The 24,184-nt window shown below is 34.9% G+C and overlaps 2 protein-coding genes across 3 annotated transcripts in view; one reads left to right on the top strand and one right to left on the bottom strand.

Moving 5' to 3' along the window:
• Window positions 1–140: 140 nt before the first annotated feature.
• On the bottom strand, window positions 141–8,521 carry LOC149083567 (uncharacterized). Of its 2 annotated transcripts, XM_089234085.1 has the most exons (7): window positions 8,389–8,520; window positions 5,558–5,719; window positions 4,030–4,112; window positions 3,446–3,590; window positions 3,057–3,206; window positions 2,341–2,514; window positions 141–454 (listed from the first exon to the last, which is right to left on the bottom strand). In XM_089234085.1, exons 1-7 carry the CDS (start codon window positions 8,486–8,488, stop codon window positions 375–377), a joined length of 894 nt encoding a protein of 297 aa, XP_089090211.1. In that variant the 5' UTR covers window positions 8,489–8,520; the 3' UTR covers window positions 141–374. The 2 variants fall into 2 exon arrangements, with proteins under 2 accessions (XP_089090211.1, XP_089090212.1); XM_089234086.1 differs by lacking the exon at window positions 2,341–2,514 and having other exon boundaries at window positions 8,389–8,521.
• Window positions 8,522–8,691: 170 nt separating this feature from the next.
• The window catches only part of LOC149083566 (exportin-T-like), a 34,383-nt gene continuing 18,890 nt past the window's right edge, over window positions 8,692–24,184 (top strand). The window contains exons 1-13 of the mRNA XM_089234084.1: window positions 8,692–8,866; window positions 10,728–10,801; window positions 12,767–12,852; window positions 13,115–13,174; window positions 14,785–14,854; window positions 14,981–15,202; window positions 16,579–16,662; window positions 18,124–18,402; window positions 19,920–20,002; window positions 21,509–21,713; window positions 22,371–22,433; window positions 22,736–22,807; window positions 24,036–24,164. Of these exons, the coding sequence (XP_089090210.1) occupies window positions 10,742–10,801; window positions 12,767–12,852; window positions 13,115–13,174; window positions 14,785–14,854; window positions 14,981–15,202; window positions 16,579–16,662; window positions 18,124–18,402; window positions 19,920–20,002; window positions 21,509–21,713; window positions 22,371–22,433; window positions 22,736–22,807; window positions 24,036–24,164 (1,413 nt within the window). The 5' untranslated portion in view covers window positions 8,692–8,866; window positions 10,728–10,741. The remainder of the gene's footprint in view (window positions 8,867–10,727; window positions 10,802–12,766; window positions 12,853–13,114; window positions 13,175–14,784; window positions 14,855–14,980; window positions 15,203–16,578; window positions 16,663–18,123; window positions 18,403–19,919; window positions 20,003–21,508; window positions 21,714–22,370; window positions 22,434–22,735; window positions 22,808–24,035; window positions 24,165–24,184) is intronic.

Genomic DNA, 24,184 nt, shown 5'->3' with positions numbered 1-24,184 from the left:
GGCTATTACATGGAAAAATTTCAGAATTATCAACAACTAAATTTTTGTGATGTAATCAGCAGCTCAGTCCAGACATCCATGGTTCCAGGATAATGTGAGAGTAATTTGCACACCCATGAATAAATGTAATGAAACGTGTGTGACATCATCAACATAATAATTTATTAAAATGTGCTGTATGATTTAAAAAAAATCAGTATTGGAAATATACAATCACATTTTTTTCAATGTAATTTATGAATTGTAAATTTAAAATTGAACAAAAAATAACAATAGAAGATGATTATAATACTCAGAAAGGACAGTCCTGAAGTATTGATTGCTCCAATATAATTAAAAATATTTTCTAACATCAATTCTAAATTTTAAAACTACTAAGAAAGGTCTTTGTTGAGCTCTGCATCCAGGTGGAAATTTCCATGCCTTCCTATTCCTCTCATGAAACTCTTCGCTCCTAGTTGGATGGAAATAATAAAGAGATCAGCCACATGTGAAATGTATTTTCCCACCTATTGCATTATCTGTAAATGAACACACCACAAAATACATGACAATGATAACACTGTTGCTAATGGTTTCTGTTAAGGCCTTTCACAGAAACTCTGTGGAAAGATCAGATCTCTATCTGTTTCTGAAAAGCTTACAGTAAGTTCCTGTGCTATTCCTCAATTCAAACAATGAAATTCTAGCTAGGCAGTTACTACTTAGAATAGCTGAAATATCTAGCCTTTCTGTGCTGCAAATGCCTATTTTGAAATTTTGTTTTTATTCATGAATTTTATAGGCCATGTTCTATAGAATTTAGATATTTTTAACACTGAGAACTTCAAAATAATTTTTCTTTCTAGAATCTTCAACCCCACTAGTGCCTTTTAGTCCTTTTATTGCTCCTTTTAGTGCCTGAGAGATATGAAAATTGGTGTTAGACATAGAAGTGACTTTTCATCTCTGCTATACATAGCTTTCAGACAGCTATCAATACTGTGAGGAAGCACAAATGAGACGTTGAATAGATTTATTAAATCTAAGCACTACTACAGCATTATAGGTAAACTGTGCACTGTCTTCATTTGAGAGAAGCATTTATACACGGTTAGAACAAGAAGTTGACACATGCAAATCAGTTAGAGAATACTCTAGAAACATCTAGAACTAACACAGGAAATGAAATAATGCAAAAGAGAACTGGTTCAACATTAAAATGAAAAGTCTATCCATCTGGCTGGACTCAAACCCATGACCTTTTGACTACCAACTGAATGTAATTTTTCTAGCTGGCAATATGCCGTTGAATTCACATCAAGATTGTAACAGCTCAAGACAAAAGCTTTATTGAGAGAAACTGAATAAATTAGAAATTTTGTTTCTCTACAGGCTTCACATAACATATCTTGCTCATGCATCACAATGAAGTGTAGATGAATAGCTGATGAATGACTGCCCATCTACAATGCTGTGCTAATCTACTCCTGTCCCAATACCTCATCAGTCAACGCCATGGCTCTAACAGGGTGTGATGAAAGCTGACAGGGCTTCCTAATTTTTTTTTATCTTCCTAAATCAAAAAAACAGCATGGGCTCCAGCCCTGGGGCCCATTCTGTTTTTTTACACCTTAAATAAATGTGCTGCAAACAACCATGGCAAGTTATTTTAGATATAAAAAAATCATTCCCAAAATTTGAGAATTTTTTTTTTGGATTGATGCAAACTGATTGAATACAAAGCTCAATACTTGGAAATTTTGAGAGAAATGTCGTTAGCATAAAAATGTTTTAAAATAATTCCGTATGAAAAGTTATAGCTTCTATATTACTTTTAATTTCACCCAGCACTATTTTGCATGTCAGAAAATTACATATTAGAAATTTGATTATTCAATCTTTGGCATAATAATATTTACTCAGCTAATGATGCAACTATTATAATCTATTGATCAAATAATAGATTCAGTGAGTTTACCAGTTTTAAGACCCCTTAATAACATATCTTTTTTATATATATATAGTTACTTTTCCTTTTTTTTTCCATTTATTATAAATGCCTTTTTTTAGTGCATATATATTTTTTTAAATTTAAAATAATCGTTTGTAAAAAAAGAAGATAGAATTCATATAGAAGTCTGGTACAGTGGAACTTCCACAACAGACACCTCCCAATAACAGTCACTTTTGAAGTCTGTGAAACAAGGCCTCAATGCATTTCACTATATATATATTAACAGACACTTTCTGCTGGCAGACTAAAAATTTTAGTCCCTTCATAAGTGTCCATTGTCAAGAGGTTCCAAGATATTATAAAAAGCATAGATCACATTTATAGATTGAAAATTAGAGATCCACCTTCTACAGATTCTGAAGACAGCACGTGGAGAGAGTTCTTGGTTTCAAATTCTAGAGCTTCGCTGATCGATTTGGATTGAGTAACAGAGTGATATGCAGAATACCTATCAGCTCGTAAACACTCTTGAGGAAATTTGCATAAACTATTTGCCAAATTTACAGCGTTTCCCAGACCTGAAATGAAATACGAATAATTGAAAAGCATTGAATTAGAGTGAAATGCACTCAAGGTGGACCTTGAATCCTGCAAACTATAAAGCAGCAGAAGACACTAGCTGAAGGAAGCAATTTTTTATCACCAAAATATTATTCGCTTACACTAGAAAAATGTCCAGAACAGGCCCTGAACATACTGAATGAGGATAATTTCATTTTCTTAAATTTAACTTTTCACTTTCAAAATTATCAACAAACCATCATACAATCCTCAAATCTTCAGACACAGCTTAAAAATACAGATATAAAAATGAAGAAGCTACAAAAACTTTAGGCAAACCAAGGTTTTCTGACTGGTTTTTATTTTGGGAGAAGATAAAACATGAAATTACTGAATATAATCGTATTCATTGTTTTAAACAGCACCTGAATTCAGTTAAAATTTTTTCATTTGGCTAAAAATTAATTTGTCTAATTAGATAAATTGTTACAAACAATAAAATGTCAGTAGGAACACTTTTTTGTGGGCATTTAACACCAAAATTTACACAGAAACTTACTTGTGCCACATGGAACGATTCGTGTTGCAATACCCATCTCGAAAGCCTCACGTGCATTAACAGCTCTACCTGTCAAGATAAGTTCCATGGCTCGAGAAAGACCAATCAACTGTGGGAGACGAACAGTTCCACCATCAATCAATGGTACACCTGTTTGATAAATAAATCAGCTATGAGACAACTGAAACACATTTATTCAAATAAATTTTCAACACATTGTAAGGTTTGTTTGTTTTTTTTTTGTCACTTTTCTTTGAACATGAAATCTTATTTAATGATAAACTTTTTCATTTAGAAGTCTATATTTTTCAAAGAAATCTACATGATATATCAAAATCCATTATTTATTTGTGATGTTTAAGTCTCTCCCATGGAGGAAAAATGCTGACCGAATCTTCGACAAAAGACACCCATGACCGCTGTATCTTCTACAACCCTCATATCGCACCACAGGGCCAATTCTAATCCACCAGCTACAGCATAACCACTGACAGCAGCAACAACAGGTTTTTTCAAGAATTTGTGAGTTGGTCCCTGGTAAAATAAAACTGAAACAAATATTCATGTGCTTCATATAAAAAAAACTGGACAAATCATATGAATATCAAGTATAATTTGTGCATTAGTCAATTCAACAAATGTTATTATTTGTAATATACAGGAAAAGAATAATATCCTACAGAAATTAGAGCCATGATCATAAAAAAAACTGCAAGTTCATAATGATAGATCACTGATTCCAGCCCATACACATTCATTTGAATCTAAGACATAATAAAATACCAAAAGCTTTATTCAACAAAATTGCTGTTCTAACAATTGATAGTTATATATAGCGTTCACAATGAAATATTTATTTCAATTTCTATTTTTCCACTTTTACCACTTTTTACTAATGTTTTGGCGAAAATTAAATTTTTTTCCAGCAAAAACTCAACACTGGTAATTTCTATAAGAAGTTTATCAGTCATACCATAGGAGCTCGGATTTGATCCGGGTCATCGATTTTCCCTCCAGACACTTCTTCTAGATCATAACCAGAGCAAAAACTTCCACCTGTAAAAGATTGCATTTCTTTTAAAAGAAAAAAAAACAACATATTCACAAACAAAATTATTTCAATGAAATAACAGAATTTATTATGTATCTCTACACTATAAAAAATATACAGTTCTCCAACAAATGTTTATGGAACCTTTTTTCACATTGAAGTATTGTCTGAGGCTGTCATGGCCAGTGTTCAATGAATTACAAGTGATTTCTGGGCTATCAGGCCACGGCCCCTAAGGGATTTTTTCCTGATGTTACACCCACATCTGTGGCAGGCATCTTCTGAGGTTAAGTGATTTCTGTGAAAAGCAAGAATTGCATTGCCACAGATGTGGGCAAAACATAAGGAAGGAAATGCTTTAGACCATGGCCTAATATCCCGGAAACCACTTGTATAACTCATTTCTTCATATTTGTAACCATATGAAATTTGTAACCATGGGTTTCAACAAGGATGCCTGTTACTTAGCGCAGTAGAACCTCAATCAACCAGGGTTATCTGAGGTACTTTCATAAAGTAATTTTGAAAAAATAGGTAGTATTGAAAACCTACAGTTAAATGACTTGTGAAATGCTTTGCATGTCTTTTGTCATTAAGCCCTCTTAGATGGCTCCTTATCATGAGGCTTCCTGGGCCATATACTCGGGTAAGTCCATGCATTAACACGATGCTGGAAAGCATCATGGTGCTTGCGAGTAACATTGTTAGGACTTTGTCAAATCCAAAGTCTGAGATGCTTATCTGACTCATGAAAAAAAAAGAAACCCTTTCTCTGGAAAAGGAAAAAAACCACCCTCCCCTACTTAGCTTGCCTATGAGACTCCATGTTATATCCGTAGTTTTGTATCTCTAACATGAAAAATTGACATACCAAATTAATGACATTGACCAATCAAATAGTCAGTGGTTGAATATATGCCAGACAAATTTCTTAGGAGCCACTAATTTCTTTATTAACCGAAAAGAAATAGGTATAAAAGTATTTTTTCTTCATATTTCCCTAGAAATTATTGACACCTCAAATATGTTGGTAGAAACGATATAACTTCCAAACAATTTCTTTAAATATCAGTTTTATACAGTAAAACCCCCTCTTAACAGACACCCCTCTTTTACGACAAAATTACAATTCCCCCCCCTTAAAAGTATGCATTTAAAACCCGTGATTATCAATCCCCCCTCTTTTACAGATGGATTTTATTGGGTGTGTCCCACTGTTGCTCACAAAAGAGGGGTTTTACTGTAGTTACCATGGAAACTTGACATCTGGAATTTGTTAAACCACAATATTTGGCTGAATACCTAGCAAATATTTGGACAAACCAAATATTCAGCAAAAAGGTCAAATAAGTCGGATACCGAATACCTACCTGATATTCGTCCCATCCCCCAATTAATATGATAAAACAAACTAATGGATACAAAGCATTAGAGTACACAAAAATTCTACCTTTTCCATACAACACAGCAACATAAGCATCATTGTCATTTTCGAAAGCTTCAAAGGCATGGCAAAGTTGCTTGGCAGTTTCAGAATTAACACAATTTCTCTTCTCTGGTCGATTCAAACCAATCACATGCAAATGCTTCTGTTTTGTGACTACAACATAATCTAGAAGAGAGAAGTAAAAATCATAAGTGCACTCAAGAACAATAGAATTAGAGACAACTAGTTGTAGCCTATGTAAAAAAAGACGTTGGATGATCCTTGACTGATATGGGTATGATGAGATAATCCAGAGCTCTGGCAATAGGAACAAGTCTTTCTCATAGAAGCAGTCATAGTTGAATGCATTAAGCACAAGATGAAGGCTCCAAGTGCATTTGTGAGTAAAAACTGTGCGGGGTCTGACATACGGGTCAATCTCTTCCAGAAATGATATAGAGAAATGATATGCAGAGATTTTCATGTGCTACAGGGTCAAGAGTCTATCATGATTTTATCAGTTCTGATAAAAGAATCCATGACAGGACCAATAATATGTAGAAGATTAGGGGTCGACATAGACAAATTTGCATAGTAATAGGGGATTGGTGGAATTTATCACACTTGATGAGTTTAACAAGCATGGGAAAGAAAATTATTCAGCTATGTCATATGTATATATCAATCCTCAAGTACTGCTTGAAAACGTGTAACAAAGATGGACAGATTCCCACATTTTGTACAAGGTTCATGGGGCAGGACTCGAGGTGGGATATATGAAGCAGACAGTAGATTACAATTACAGAACATAGTCAATCATCAGGGCAACAACCTATATTGCAAAAGCTTACTGGAGTGAACCTCCATGTATAACAAATTACATTTTTGGTCTCTTCTCACTTGATGTTATTTCATTAGATCAAGGGTGTTCAGCTTTAAAGAGTGTGGGCCACTTCATTGATTTGAAAATAGGTCGCAGGACACTTAATTGAGTGATCTGGAACAGCGCTTCAAATTACTTAAGTGACCAGTAACCGTGGCTGCAACTAGGTACTTGGCTATTTGGAGCAAGCACACATTTTGGTGCTCCCTTGTAATGTTGAAAGAGAGATTTAAGCATGGCCGGACTTGGGCAGATGCGAAAGGTTCACACCGGCTGCTAAGTTTTAGGGGGGACACAAAACTGAATAAAAGTTATTTTATTAAGTTGCATTGACTAACATTTTGAGTTCTTAATAAAGCATACAATACCTTAAAATTCTTTCCAAGACAGGTTACCAACACGATTAGGGTTTCGATGAAAAGCCAAGAGTATACATGGGTTTGGTGAACAGAAGGAATGCTGAATTCTACCTATAATGATGTATTTAAAAACTACATGGAAGTGGGGGGGGGGGTGCATGCTATGCTTACTAAACTCAAAAAAGTGTTTCATTGCTGCTCTGGGTAGCGATCGTCTAGCCCTGATAGTCCATCCATTGTGGGTGACCTGCAAAAATATATTGTAGACATGGCCTCCTAGCCTGTGCTCTCTGATGAGCCTCCAGGATAGTAATTTGTAATTTGTAATGTTTGTAATTTGTGTTAATTGCATTTTTAATTGGGTTGCTGTATTTTTGAAACATATGACAACCATATTTTTATGGGCATCTTTTTATCAGCCACCTCGTTGGGCATTTTGCCTGTTGTGGCGTTGTATTTGTATTTGTATTGTATTGTATTTTTTGTGGGGGGGGGGGCTGAGAGTGAGTTTCTAGGGTAAAGAAACAAAAAAAATAAGAATCATACTAGACAGGAGCCCTGTCAGCCCAATCCTTGCGGAAGCATGATTAGAGAGCAGTGATTCTCAACCTTCAAGTACCAGGAGTGGCGTTTACAATTTTTCTTGTTGGGCAGTGGGTGCTAGTCCCAATTTATTGCCAAATGTCTTTTTATCACCATAATATAATAGCACATAGTTCGATAGTTGTTTTCGAGTGTTAGTGTAAATATGACGGGTGTTGGGATGTCTGCGGGCACTGACGGATAGAAAAAAATCATTCTACAAAGCTACAAAGTGGTTCTAACACCGGGTTACAAAATACTTAACCCAGTCCCTTGGTTAAAGGGTGAAATTTGAAACCCCCTTCTGGTCCGGCGCCAGACCAACCTGCTCCCCCACCCCCACAGGGAGGGGGACTGCCAGTAAATGAACTGCAGGCCGCTTGAGTCTCTTGAAACTGTGCCGCATGTCATTCAAGTGATCCATAAATGGGCTGCAGTCCACTTGAGTGTAAAACTGCACCGAGGGTCACTGAAGTGATCCGTAAATGTGCTGCAGGCCTGTTAAGTGATCTGGAGTTTTGTCACTGGTCACTCAAATGGTCTTCAAATGTGCCGTGGGTCACTCTCTTACTACTCTACCAAACACCAACTCTGGCCATATCGCTATATTGAAATTTACTGCCATAAATGAGGTGGGTTGGAAATGAAGGCGCTGTCTATCGGTGGTCACCTCAAGTTCGTTAGGGAAAATATCTTATCTATATCCTCCCTCAGGTTCGAACCCTCGGGACCGTGACAGCAACCTTCACGGAAGTAGACGACCGCCACTCGGGCGCGATCACTCTCTCACTGGCCATTCAAGTAATTTGTAAACGTGCCGCTTAGTTCGTATTTACGAAATCACATTCGAGGTCACGGGCCACATTTGGCCCACGGGACGAGCATGTATATATGCATTAGATCTTATACGGGAATTAAATTTTCGGTCCTTTGAAGTTCGTTAAAACGGGGTTGAAAAGTCTACTTCCAACGAATAATTTAATTAAAATTTATTTAAATCGCGACATTTAATGATATTAATTAATATTTACCTGATTTATTTGCTCTTATTGCTTTTAAATTCATCAATAATCTTAAAGGACACAAAAGTCCGAGTCTCGAGGACGTAATGTTTACACCGGCCATCTTCATGCCATGTGATTTGTGATGTAATGGTTAGTATTAATATCTTCGTATGAGGAAAATAATCTAAAAAAAACATTTTGGAGCTCATTATATTTGCGAAAAAAAATCTCATCCGATACTTTTTTTATCCGATCTGAATTTTTTTTACAATTAATTAATTTATTTATTTCATTCTATATTTTTTCAACTGCGCATAAGAGAGAGATGTCTTCACCAAGTCAAGTCAAGTCGTGCGAAGCACGTTGCAATTTTAATTGATACCGAAATGTTGTTTAATGCGTTCGATAAATGAGTTAGATATGCCGTTATTATAACGTAAACAAAACGTAAAACGTGTTATTTTATTGTTTTTAATTTGACGAAACAGCCAAGTCGAGCTGACAAGTAATAACATAAATTATCACTTAGACTTCATGTTTACGTTGTAAATATTTTGATCTATTTGACACTGTATTTGCTATTAAAAACCAACCTAATCCATATCTTCATTAGTGGTATCGCTATGAAACTATGTCACCGCGTGGAGATTAAAATGAATGATTAAGGGATTTATGTGGGAATTCTTTTATATATATTTGGATCCATGGATGCAACATTGAAATAATTCCTAATCTATCTATGTATGATATCTCTATCGCCCATAAATGCGAGATAGAGATAGTGCACAAAGGTTTTTAACAACTGGCTGATGCGAAGATGAATTTAGGAAAAAATTAAAATTCAATCGCCCATGCATGGAGTCAAACCCACATCCTCTCACTTGCCGGGAGGTCACACTAGATTGCAAAGGCAATGAATTTCAATCTTTGCTCAAGGCTCGTGTGCACTGAATGGGGCGTACTTAGGCAGTCGGACCAAACTCAGGCTAAAGCTCTCAATTTGATACTCCCCTTCATATAGATAACGAAGAGTATATCAATCTTGGATCAGTTGCCAATTGTAACAAGTTGAATATTCATTCTTTCCTAAATTCATCTCCGCATCAGCCAGCTGTTAAAAACCTTTATATGGATATTGTAGAGTGATGTCATCCTCTGATAAGTCACAATCTAGTGGCAGTGGCAGCAGCTGTGAGCTTTAGCCTGAGTTAGGTCCAACCGTCCATGTGCAGTCCTGCTCAGTGAACACAAGCTTTAAGAAAGATTGAAATTTGTTGCCTTTATAGTCTGGAGCGCTCACCCGGCAAGTGAGAGGACATGTGTTTGATTCCCCACATAGGCAGTTGAATTTTCATTCTTTCCTAAATTCATCTTCGCATCAGCTAGGTGTTAAAAACTTTTGTAAGGATAAGTGGAAAGTGGTCCATCATTCTCGGATAGAGATAGTGTGTGATAAGATAGGTGTGTGTGTCCTCGGATTCTAGGCAGTAAGCATTTGTTATAGAAATGAATTACTAGGTTTGAAACATTGAAGACCCCACTTCTTGGGCTGGCATTACACTATAAAAGTTTTAGAAATGAAACATGGAAAATTCACCCAATATGTGTACTTGTTATAATCGACTGAACATAAACAACGGGCTCTCTCTTATTGGTGGTTTTTATTGAACCTTTATTGTATTCTATATATATATTTGTTATAGGACAGTGAATAAGATTTTGGTGTTCAAGCAGAAAAAAAGAATGCAAGCCACTCTCCCCATTGAAAAGTTTTGTCATAGAGAGCAACAGACCTACAACCATTCAATCATTACTTTTCACTCATAGCTAAAAAAATTGATGGAAGCACTACACATAACACACACAGAAACAAACTTCGCATACAGTCACAACACATACATGCATATTGCTGCATGTGCCAATTCGAAGCCAATTAGAAGTTCTGCAGATGAATGTGAATGGATGCTTGTATGGTTTAGTAATAGCAAGAATTTATGCACGTGTGTGTGTATATATTTTGGAAGGGAAAAAAAGTCAAATAATTAGTATCACAGTTTCAGTAACGCATGCTTTAGCAGCGACAGATATCTCAGAAAATTTTGAAACAGACTTTAATTTGTGAAAGAAATTTATTTAGAATTACCCAATCTATCTATTTTCGGCTAAATTTTCAGTATTTTAGGGGGAAATTATCCCTTATAATGCTGTTATAGTCCATTTTCAAAATTTCTGTTCCAAAAATGAAAGGTTGCTGCTCCAAAATGGATGAGTGACACTTGCATCCCCGCAAGTAAGATATTTGAAGATTCAGTTATGTTTATTTCATATGTTGGACATGCTTGTTTATATAATTTTCTAACTTTCAGATTTTCTACCAAGTATGGATGTGACAGCAATTCAAGGTTTCTTGGATCAAAATGATCACAATGCAAGATCTCGGGTATGGCGATTACAATTCATTTGACTCAGCATTCTCATTATTGGGTGGGATGCAGTTTATACCCCTTCAGGCAGAACAACCAACTGCTTCAATTGTGATGCTATCATTTGGGTATTTTTATCACTTTTTCTAAGTACGGAAAAGACTGATGTCATAACATGGGAGAAAAATTTGTTTATAGTTACTAGGACTTCAGTTTATGTTGTCAATTTTTTTTCCTTCGAAAGTTTTTTATTTTTTTTGAATATTCTAAATAATTTTTGCATATTTTGCTAAGGTTGAACCAGAGCAGGGCTACAACTAGATGCTTGGTTACCCGGAGCAAGCACGCATTTTGATGTACCCTTGTAATGTTGAAGGAGAAGTTTCAGAATGAAATTTGCGCCCCCTCGACTCCTGCACCCAGGGCACGAGACCTGCCTGCTCTCCCCTAGTTGCAGCCCTGAACCAGAGTAATTTTTTCCCCCATAAGTTATTATTATCAATCTGTAGGAGAGATCAGAAGGCTCACTTATTAACAAAAATTTCCAAACTCAGTTCATGATATCCTAATTGGGCCGTAACTTTGTCTCTATAATCCATGTGTGTGTAACACTTCTTTTGCAATTTCTTTCCTACAATGAAGGCATTTTTTTTTTTTCAGTTTCTCTCAACTGACCACCCATAAAGCAGAATATCCCTAAATCTGTGATGTATGTCGCAGAACAATCAGTGCTACTGCACAACCTGGAAGAGTTTTAAGAAAACTGTAAATAACACTATATTATGGGAATTTAAATCTGGGAACATTTACAGTCAACGAGGGATCGTTGCAGAACAGTGTGAGACATTCTGCTTGCCAGCAGCCAGTTTTCAGTTTCTCAACCAAAAGACATTCACAAGAGAATGTATTGAACGTACATAATCTATAAGAAGTATCATAATTTTTGTAGTACACAATAGACAGTTCCATTCTAACTCACAATTTCTGAATAAAAAAATAATTTTACCTTGAAGGGAGAAAAACTTGTTTTGAAAAAATTGGGAGGGGGGGGGAAATGCACTATTTAACATTTTAAAACGTGTTTGAAAGGAAAACATAATTGTGTCCTGTTTGACCAAATGGGACATGTTGTCATTATACTTAAAACCAGAATTTTTTTGGATATACTTATCAATAGGTAAGTGCAGTGTTTCCCAAAGTGGGCCCCTTGAGGGGGGGGGGGAGCGAAGAAACTATGGTATAACATGGGATCCTATGGACTCACTTAATTTGGTGGGGAGAAGGCGATGAAAGAAAAATTTCTGAAGAAGGGGACGATGGAGCAAAGCTTGAGAAGAGATTGATGATGATTTTTTTGCTTGGCTACAACACAAATCAATAGGCTTTCTGGATATTATGCCGAGGTGAACGAGAAAGTGTTCCTCTCCACCAGGAATTGTATCTTTTCTGCTGCCACACAGAGGCCATTGGCAGAAGTTAAAAAGAAGCTTTAGTGTCTCTACTCAGCAAAAATCACGCTACTGTGTGTGTTTTAAGGAAAGAAAGATTGTCTCTCTATGGTATGATGGTAAGTTGCCTGGTATGCAAAAGGTCCCGGGTTTGTTTCTCTGTGGAGTGAAACAACATTTTTTTCCTGTTCACCTTGGCATAATATCCAGAAAGCCTATTGATTTCAAACTTTGGGAAACTGTGGGTTAGTGTCATCAGAAATGCTGAGTCCCAATGTGATCACATTGAGCAACGTTCACTGTATTAAAATAAAAAACTGGAAACACTGACCAAAATGAAAAAAAAAAAAAATTATCCTAACAATGCCACCCTCTAACCTACAACAGATTGAACTGTGCCAACCCACTGCCTTATCTGGTTTTTGCCAAAATTTTGTGTAATGGAGTTTTGAGACTTTAGCTTATTTAATTTTTTTTTTCTGACCAATTTCAATGTTCACAGTTTACTTATCATGTTATTTTGTTTGTTTTTAGTCCCTCATGTATTTTGAGCAACTCAAGCAATCGGATACAGGATGGCAGATGTGTATAGAAAGCCTCCTTTCTGGTGATTCAAATTTGTAAGTCAAGTTTATTACAGAAAATTTTCTTTTTTGTCTCCTGACTACCGAAATTTAATCTGTTCATTTGGGTGCACATTGAAATAATCAGTTATAATGTTCAAAAACGCTATTAATTTTCCCAGCTGAGAAATAAGAAACGCATTGAATTTGGTTAAATGTGGTATTTTCATTTATCTTGTTTGTCAAGAAGAGGGCCTTGATATTTTTCTATGTAAAATATTTGTAAAAGATTTAGTTTACGTTCATTTGTTTCATGCAGCAAAGACGAAGCTGTCCGGTTCTTCTGTTTCCAGATCTTGACTGACTTTATAAAAACCAAGTATGTAATCTGTTTTTATAATAATGCTGTTGGGGGATAATATTTCAAAAATAAAATTTTGTTTAAAAGTTTTAAATTACAGCAATAATTTGTTATTAATTGGAAATAATTTGTTAAGACTGTTTGCCTGCTGTTGAATGAATGGTAAAACATAACATTTTGCTTGTATAAATGATGAGTATGTTCAGGAGACATTGATAAAGGGATGCAAAAAATTACCAGAATTAAAGTTTGAGTCGCGTCCCAGTCCTCTGCGGTTGACTGTCGGCGTAAGGACCAGTTCAGATGGCCTATGGAAAAGAAAAAAGTATTATAGTGAGCGGAGGAGTCATCAAGTGATGCAAAGTCAAATACAAAGCATGTGTTCTTTGGCTGAGCTTGCGCTATTTCATTGTGATTGGCCAATAACGCTGTCTGCATGTCCTCTGACCATGGATACTTTATATTTGTTACTTTGTCTAACATTGTTAACTGTTACCTATACTAACATTCTTTTATCTCTCTTACTTGCGATATCCTATCTCAACATTGCATTGTGATGGGGTCAGCTTCCGTTTGACGAGCAACTGAACAACACGAACAACACACAATGTTTCATTATATCAATAACCCAGGCCAATAAACATTTAAAATAAGAGACAGTAACTAGAGTAAAAGTAACACTCTATGAAACTTTAACAAATGTTTATTTTATAATTTGCACAATTAAAGTTACAACTATATTATGGTACTTGCCACACATATATCTTAATATGTGATATGAAGGACTAGCTATAAACATGAGTGTTAAGTATGACTTACTCCATTTCTGAGAGTCCTTGCTCCTTCTTTCCACATCCTCTCAACCTTGATATAGACTTCCACCCTCAAACTAAAACTTCTCTCTATATTTCTGATACTCTTCTCATTTCATTTTTCTGCTCAAAAATAATTTTATATTTTCATAATTTTAACTCATAACTTTTATAATATTTGAAATTGTAAAAAAGATAAAATGTGAGAGTACACTGGTCTTAAAAATATATACTATGAAAAAAAGAATATATTTTTGTTTTAAGATAAGAAGTTATCACTTTAAAATTTGAAAAATAAACTGGAGACAGTCAGGAGATGGACAATTCCTTAAGAAATGAAAATTTGCTCGAGAAAGTTTTAAAAATCCATTGCTGAAAAAATTTAAAACAGAGTGGCAACTTGTCTGAAACAGGAATATAATTAGAAAGTAATGACTTCTGGGGAAACAATTTAAGCCAATTTCGTGAGAATGACCCACATATGCTCATCCTTTGTTGAGGTGTTTGAATAACTCCCCAGTTGCATAAAATGACCATGGTGTTCCAAAATATATAGACGTAAATGATTTTCTTTCCTTTGAGTTTCAATCCAAATTTATGAAATGTTTGAATTTGTCACAAAAAGAAATTCAGATTACCTAACCAATTTCCTTACTCAGGTAAATTTTCACTCTTAAAAAATCTTACTTCAAACTCAAAATATGAGTTGATTTGTATTTTGTGGAAAACTTATTAATGAATATTGCACACATAATTTTTTGTATGATTTCATTTGAAAAAATATGAATTAAAATTTGTTCATTTGGCTAATTTCAGGTACCAATTTTCTACTTCTACTGAGCGGCAGATATTCAAAGATTTTATATGTAAATGGATTCACATGCAGGTATTTTTTTACCTTCTAACAAAAGTTTTGTAAGTTTGTGTGGCTTTTGTTCACTAAAGTTTAACAACCATACATATATTGTTTCATAAATTTTTGATAAGTTTATCATTTGAAAATTTTTCATAGAGCCAAGCAACTTCAGTATCAGAACAACCTGTTGTCCGAAACAAAGCAGCTTATCTCATATGCCTGGTTTTTCTAGTCGACTATCCCACCAAATGGCCAATGTTTTTCAAAGATATGATGCAAACTTTGAGCTATGGACCTCCAGTTATTGATATGTACCTCAGGATTTTACTTTCCATCAACTGTGAAATCGCAGATCGAGAAACAACTAGGACACAAAAGGTAATTAATTGATTATAAATAAAAATTTACATACATTTTTATCGTTTACTGAAGCATTTACGTGAGTTTCAAATGAATATACTGAGAAAAAAAAAATTTCTCATGTTCTTAAGAAAATTTTAATGGCTTTAGGTTATATGGGACCTGCTGATTCCAAATCTATTATTGGTTTTGTGTGTCAGATTGGCTCTAGTTTTTGAGATGAATTGAAAGTTAAATTTCAATGGTAATACATAAGCAGCATACAAATCAAATTATTTAGAATATATGTTATCTCAAAAACTAGAGCCAATTTGTCAAACCCAATGCTAGCTTCTTTGGAATCAGTGTCCCAAAATCACCCTAAAATCACTGAAATATCTTTGCAAATAATTTATTGTATGTATTTGTAACACAGTTTCAATGTGATTTGTATGCTACTTATGTATTGAAATTTAGTTTTCACTTCATCTAAAAAACTGGAGCCAATATGACAAACAAATGCCAGATTCAAAATCAGTGACCCAAAACTATCCTACGTGCTATACGCTAAAATATCTTTTAGAACAAAATCAATCAGGATGTTGCCAGTGGTATAAAAAGGTTTGACTGGATCACAGTAAAGTGGCATATGCATTCATCGACAAAGGATCTAATTTTTTTTAAACTAGGACTAACTTTATACCTACGTGTGCTTACTAACATTATGGTTTTGACCACTCAGTTCATGAAGAAAATAAGGTATGAAGCTTATTGATGCTATTGATAAAGTCAGTGAAGTTCAGCAAGTGTGCTAAGGGGTGGAGTAGGCCAATTTGTTATTATGAAATTTAGGAAAGTGGGCTTACTGCCCTTAGAAAATTTTCTGATGCTTTATGTGATCATCAAGAAATTTTGAAATTGAAGAGGAATTAACTATGTGTTGATCAGATTATTTCCCCCTTCAAATATCCCTAATAACATCTATTAATGTTGAGAGAAGTTTATCTCAGTGTAAAACTTGCAGAAAAATTAAAAAAATATATATGACAATTTTTATATTTTGTCTTTTTGGGTTTCCTAACCCATTCTTAAGTTACTAACTGTTCATTTGAAAAAAATAAAAAAATCAATTTTTGATGAAATCTAATGAGATTTTCAATAGGCTAAGATTTTTAAATGTAATTGTTTTTTTAAGAAATTTGTTATTTTATGAAAATTGTTTGTTCGGGTTCGAAAACCGTCGTCTGTTTGAGTTAGTTCTCGTTATTTTTCACTTCGTTAAAAATTTTTTTTTCACTTCAAAATGTGAACTCAACTTTTTGGGAAAAGTGACTTGTGACATTTTGCCATCTGACTACAGAAATATTATTTTTCGATATAAAACCAAATTTATGTATTGATTTTTTTTGTTATAGGAGATGGATACATTTACAATGATTAAAGATACTATGCGAGAAACGTGCGTCAAGGATTTGGTTGATAGTTGGCATCATATACTGGTATCTGTTTTGTTTCACTTTATTCTTAGTGTTCATAGCTGATTTTGTCTCATGTAATTTCAATAATATCTGTCTTTCTGTATTGATATGGTTTGTGTCCTGAGATGGTAATGTCTTCACCCTTTTTAGGGTAGACACTTTTACCAAACCCATAGAACAGGGCTGGACAAATCCCAGGCACCAGGTCACCATGGCAACTAAATAATTGAGATTGGTGCCTATTTTTTTATATTTGCTAACTTAATTGTTGTCTGAGGAGCACAAAATTTTCGGAAATTATGTCTGTCTGCTAGCAGAGAAAGGGGTTCCTAAGTCTCATAGAATCACTATTTTATATCAATTTTGTCTGGAAAAAAATACTTGGTGCCTTTGAAATTTTGCTTGTGCCTGAATATTTTTCAGATTTGTCATGCCCTGCCATAGTACCTAGAAATTTTGATTTACAGACACATAGGCTAGTCCCAACTATGTTTGGTACTCAATGGTTGTACTGTAATTCTTAAATATTTTATGTTTTTTAGTGCATTTCATAATTTGGAGTGTTTATTCAGATGTGAATATTCAAAATGATTTTTTACACTATAAATTACGATTGCTTAATTTGACTGAATGTCTCTATGCAAGCTTCATGTTGAATTACATCATATGGCTGTATGAGCTTATAATAGACAGTCCTTATAAGCTTATTAGTAGCACTTTCTGCAAGTTGTCTATATATGTCCGGCAGCAGTCCAAATATTTGTGTCAAGACCGCGCCCAACTGGGGCAACTGTCGCGATAGGCGGTCCAATTCGATGCCATGTCTTTCGAAAACCATGACCAACGGCAGTACTTTGTATAATGGCCGCGCCCACTCTGGGCACCTGTAAGCGGTCAGAAGGGAATGAGTGCGTTTGTATATACTGTATATTTGCAACAATAAAACTTTTTCTGGGGGTTTTTGGATTGGCTTCCGGGGGGGGGGGAGTGATTGGGGGCGGCGTCTGCGTGTACTGGGTTTGTGGGGCCCCCCTGGGCTTGCCCTGGGGGGGGGGAGCTGCGGGCCAAGGCTGCTCTGGGCAATGGGAGTAAGGGGACCAGGCATCACGGCCTGCTTACGGCCCGGAGCACCAATCCTAGAGTCGAGGGCCGGAGGCCTTGGATTCCAGGCCCTCCGGTCCGGCATGGCTGGCCCTCTCCAGCGTAGTCCAACCCTTCCGGGTAAACGGCTTACATCCCACCAGGGACAGAGCCTGGACTACGACTGGCCTTTAAGTCCTTATTAGCTGACATCTCCCATTAATGGACATTTTTGTATATGTTGTATGTATATAATAATCTATGGGTGTCCGTTATCAAGAAGTTCCACTATGATTTTAATGTCTAGATTGGCAAAATATGGCAAGTATTACTTTGCACATATGACATTTCATGCTGTTTGAAAGATTAATGGTAATATATGAATCTTGATTTGATTTTAAGGTTACTTACCAGAGTCAGCACACAAGCGTGGCTTGCCTTTGTCTTCAAGTCATTGGCTCATACATAGCGTGGATTGATATAAATTTCATAGCGAATGAACGTTTTGTGTCTCTCTTCATGATGTTTCTGTCGAAAGAGGATATAAGGGAAGCAACCTGTGATTGTATCAGTGAAATTATTGGCAAAGGGATGGATCCAGTTGCAAAAGTCAAGCTTGTAGAATCATTTTCTGCCCTTTTGGAACAGGCTGGTGTATTAAAAGAATCCAGATTTTCACCGGTATGCCAATCTTGATTTTTATCAATATTAAATTAAAATCATTAACAATTTTCATATTTTGGCAACATTTATTTACAGTTTGAATCAGTATTATCCAGAAATATAATTTTTAATTTCACTCCTCTTCAAATTTCCAAGGGATATTTTTTTATCAGTGAGAAATAACTCTATTGAAAAAAAACTTGAAATTTAAAGGAGTGTTTTTCACTCCTTAACAAAATTTGGAGGAGTAAAATGGAATTTCGATGTGTGCAACACCTCATCTAGATGTGGTATTGGCAAACACTGGTTTGAATGTAAGATTTTGCTGCTTCCTCCACTTTTAAGTTTGTCATGGTTATCCTCTCCTTATGCCATTAGCATGTTTTACTTTGTTCATCTAGATGTGGTATTGGCAAACACTGGTTTGAATGTAAGATTTTGCTGCTTCCTCCACTTTTAAGTTTGTCATGGTTATCCTCTCCTCATGCCTTTAGCATGTTTTACATTTTTTCATGAAGTACAACTCTTTGAATAACTCTTTGAAGGAGTATTTTTCAATCCTCAACAAAGTTTAGAGGAGTGAAATTGAATTTTGATGCATGAATCACACATCTAAATTAAATGCTTATTGACAAACACTAGACACAACTATTTCTTTCATTATATCACGCATAATAGCATGGTTTGCCGACCAGAGACATGGTAGCCTCCCTTTACTCAGCAGTAGACCCCAGGTAACAACTGTAGAGACAGAGATATGTAGAAAATGTTATTGTTAGAATTATATTAATTATACATCCCATGTCTAGCATCACAAGTTTCTTTTATTCCATCAGGTTCATTTAAGTTTATTCCGTGTGTTCATATTGCCAATTTCTTCCTAGATTGTATTACTACTTTATTAGTTTGAATGTTGCATATGTTAAAAATTTACCTCAAATGTCCCATAAGATCAAGCATCTTGAAGTCTTTACAATGTTAAAAATTTCAGCATAGTACAGTTAACATGCCTATTCCTTTATGTTAACTTTGGCAATAAATTTTGCCAGAAAATGAAATTTCCAATACCATAAACTGCTGTCTACAGGAAGGAGGGCGGGGGATTCCGCAGAGGAATGCGTGTATGAGGTCCATGTGTGGTTAGGCAGTATCTACAAGGGAAAACTGTTTTTCCAATAAAAATATTGGAGTATTCATGCTCTGTAATAGTAATTTTTCTGTTTCATATAAATACCTGTGTATTAAATGAGCTAGCTTATTAGGAACCTTCTCTCCTTGCATGAATGATCAAACACATTCTTCTGAATGAAAAGGCATAAGCTAATTTTCTGACGAACAAAAGGTGACTGCCCTCACAGAGGTTATTACCATATTTCTCCTTTTTTTTTTAAATTATCAACTGAGGACTCATAAAAAAAAAAGGCAATGTTTGTTGTTGATGTGGTGAATTATTAAGAGTAGGCCTACAATTTTTTTTATTGAAGCAAAAGTCTTTACTTTTCTTTAACAATACATTTCACAATTTTTTTCCGTAGGAAGAAGCTGATGAAACTTTTCTCCTGAAACTTGCCAATTTAATCAATGCATTTGGAGTAACATTACTGAACAGTTGGTCAAAGTATGAATATGTTCTATAAATTTTTTGTGGTGACCCTTTGTACAATAGAATCACAGATAATTTTTATCATTTGGGTATTGTTATCACTTTCACTAAGTATCGGAAAGGGCTGATGATATGATATGGAAAAGAATTTTTTTGAAGAGATCAGGACTTTTTGGTTCATGTTATTAATTTTTTTTTTCATCAAAAGTTTTTTTTCTGTTTGTATATTAATTCTAATTAATCCTTAATTATTATCCATTAAAGCTGAAGTTGAATCAGAACCATTTTTTCCCCTTTAATATAATGATACATTATCAGTCTGCAAGACTTTGGGAGTTCAGAAGGCTCCCTCATGGCCAAAAATTTTCATACTCAAATTTGCAATGTCCTAATCTGGCCGTAATAGCCTCTATCGCCCATGTACATTTAGTTCTGCTTTTGCAATTTCTTTCCTATAACGAAGGCATGTGTGAGGTGAAAAAAGTCTTTCCCAAGTTAATGGTCAGTTTCTTTCAACTGACCACATTCACAGTTCCTCGATCGAAAGACTTTTACAAGAGAATCTATTGAACATACTGTACATTTGCTATAAAAAGTATCATTATTTGTAGTGCACAATACTCAGTTTAGGCATACACGTGCACACTTCTGGCACAACTCATTTAATATTAAATTGCACGTGAGGGAAAAGTAATTGTGCATGAGGTTAGACCTGAAGTTCTGTTCCATTTGAAAAAAAAACCCCCACAATTATAGAAATGAACTACAAAAAAAATCAAGAAAAATAAAATACCCTGTCCATAAAAAATAAATATGGTGATCATCAGTTAGGAATGGATAGTTTTTTCGATTCCTCTCAATATGAATATTGTATTTATTTTTAAACGCATCAGTGTTGTGGCTTCATTTATGATCACAAATGTCAGCCCATCCCATTTATTTACTACCCTATTAGGAAAACTCTGAGACAATATAACCTAGAATTATCCTTAATCTATACTTGTGTCTCCCCCTCCCATCAAAGCACTGGAATGATAAGATGTCAACAATTTATGATCCATTCCTGATGATAAACTTTGAACACCTTAATTATAATCTCTGCCAACACTTAGGCTCTTCCAATGAAAACTTTTTTAATTGGAAGAGCCTAAGTACTATAATTCATATAGTCATCTTTTTAATAAATGTCACTTCCTTTTTCTTTTCATTTTATAAATTTATGTTGGGGGATGAGGAGCAGAATATTTTGTGGTCATATTACATTGAAACCTGTCTAAGACTGACACTGTATGAGATGAAAACCTGTCTTAAACAGAATCAAAATATAGTCTGTTCAATGATTAGTGCTTTTATTTGCACTTTTATGAAAGTGAAATCTGTCTAAAATGGAATATTTCAGTCTGTTGACATTCTGTTTTGTACAGGTTTCACTGTAGTTTGTTCATTATTATTTTGATCTCTTCATTAATTGATTATGAATTTCTTTGTGTTAACTATTTGTTCAATTATAATTGCCTACAGACTTGTAAAGATGAAAGATGCAGAGGGCTTGTCTATATCTTCAAATGCTATCAGAGGCAAAATCGGATTGCTCTTGAAATTCCTCAACTATGATGATGAAGAAATATCTGAAGCAGTGATGGAATTTGCGAGAGAATATCTTCAGTTTCTGAAGCATCAGGCCAATGCTGGTACATATGGTCAGAATGATATTGCCACTGTTGAGGTACAATTATCTGAGAGAAAAATCACAACTTTGTATGTCTTTTGTCCTTCAGTAATATACTATTTTGATCACAAGTAATATTTTTTGTTTTTTACCATATATATACATATTAATTATGGAAACAAAATATTTGCTTTCAAAATGGGAAGCAAGTTATAGGCATATTCAAAACTGACCAAGGAAATACTTACAGAATATTTATCTCAGTTACCCCCCTCCCTCCCCCCCCCCCCCCCGAAGGAAAATATTTGATGAATGATGTTATCTATTACTGTTCTACTAAACTGCACATGCACCTCATAAATATGCCTCTGCAAACTTTTAAATATTTTCGAAATGAATTATCTATGTGGTTGAAATAAATGGGAGGTATCCATATTATGTACCAAAGATTGCTTTGAGGTTGTATGAGTTTAAAACAGACTATCTTTGTCAGAAGCTTTATTGCTAAGGCACCTCTTACAAACATATGACTAGTACAGAAGGTTTCCACACTGTTGTGCACATAAATGGTTAATGAGTTGCATGGATTGCTAATAAAAAATACATTCTTAATTAGCTGTAAATTGTTGGTCTCTGTGTTAACTAAAATGGTCGGATTTACTGTTATGAGCATTTTTATTTAAACTTAGGCATGCATTTTTTTTTCTTTTTCAGGCCATGTTGTTCATTTTGATCAACAGGTATAAGTATGATCCATCAACTGATTTTGTCTATCAGGTATGAAATTGAAAATTTTTCGATTGCATTCGAAAGATATGACAGATCTTTCTTTTTATTTATTTTTTTAGTTTCTATATTTTAGATGTACTGAAATTCCATGTTAACAAAACAAAATTTAACAATGTATCCCATTTGAACCATCCCTGCTCAGGTCATTTTCCTATTTTATATGCTTTTTTGCTTAATGCATTTATATTGTATGATGCCAACTTATTAAATGGAATCCATATTATATAATGATTTTGGTAAATAAAATATAATGTGTATTCTAATTATAATTTTCTACTTTATGATTTTAGGGACAAGAAGAAGCAGTTTTTGAGAATTATCGCAAGTCATTGAAGAACTTATTCATAAATCTAGCTTTATTGGTGAGCATGCCTTCTTTTTGATTTGTTTCTTTTGTTTGGATGAAATTGAGTACACAATGTGCGTAGGGAAGTAAGAAAACTATATATTTTTAAGGTCATAGCCAGCCTGTCCCAAAATGTAGAAAGTATGTTATACGTGGAATCATGTGATCAATATTTCTGTCTTATCAATTCGGTCTCTTCCTTCCCCTTCTCTGAACAAAATTTCTGTCTATAGCTCTGTATTTTTGCCCGAACATAAATTTGGGCTTGTGAGACTGTCTTCCATGCATGCATACATGCTCAGAGCTGATACCACTGCATCCCTATTATAAAGTTTAATCCTGACAGCATTATTTTTCTTGCTTCTGTTTCAATGTGAATGTGACTGCTCTGCTAGCAATTTTTACTGAGTAAGAGCACAGAGTAGTGCCCAGAAATAATCGTACCAAAAATAATCTCTGATCAGAAGGTATGCAAGGGCTGAAATTCATTGGAGGCTTGCATCACAATACAGACAGTGTTCTATCACATAGATCAAGAAGTTTAAAAGTTCGGGACAAGCATGATGCTTGAAGAGGAAGCAGGATACCCATCAACCTCCAACTCAAAAGATTCTGCGAGCTTGAGAAATGGTAGAGGCAAATCGGGAAGCTACTATCAGCAATCATGTTGCAGCTGCGGTGGTCAAGTGGTCATATTGACAGACTCGCATTGCTGGGACTTGTGTTCGAGCCCCACCGTCACCACAGTTGTGGTCGGCTGAAGTTGGTTTTCTGTGGTTCCCAACTTTGAAGTGTAAATGCGAGTCAATCTCCCTGTTAAAAAGTCTCGCCACAGAGAGCAATTGGCCTACAAACAGAACAAATATTCAATCATTACTCTTCACTCACTTCACTTCTGGAATATAGATGGCAGCACTGAAAAATCAGACACACGCTAGATACGCATCTCAGACTGTTAGGTACACACAGTTACACTTCAGGCACAACTCACTAGGTAGTAAATTGCCCACAGATGTCTCCAGAGTTGTACTCTGTTTGAAAGAAAAAAATATATCGTGTTCTTTGCAAAATAGTCACTTCTGCCTTTGTATTTGTGTAAATAAATTGGAAAAAATTAAGTGCAAGTGACTTGACTTTCAGTGGTATAACTTATGTTTTAAGTTTTCCTATCAATAGTTTATTTAATAGGTTTTTGAATGGGTTGAATTTGTTTTGTAATGAGAATATTTTTATTATCTTTGTAGGACCTGCAAGTTGTTTTCAAAAGAACCAAAGAACTTATTATGAAGATGTTAGTTTGTTGGAGGACTCTTCCATTTGAAGATGTTGAAGTTGCCATTACTTTCATGTATTTCCTAGGAGAAATTATTCCTGTTAGTATTTCCTCTTTTTT

The sequence above is a fragment of the Pholcus phalangioides genome, unplaced genomic scaffold (genome assembly GCF_987345545.1).
Source record: "Pholcus phalangioides strain wild (caught in Gottingen) unplaced genomic scaffold, Ppha-v1.0 ptg000008l_1, whole genome shotgun sequence".
Taxonomy (NCBI): domain Eukaryota; kingdom Metazoa; phylum Arthropoda; class Arachnida; order Araneae; family Pholcidae; genus Pholcus; species Pholcus phalangioides.
The sequence above is the reverse complement of the archived record's forward strand: the minus strand, read 5'-3'. Positions and strand labels throughout refer to the sequence as shown.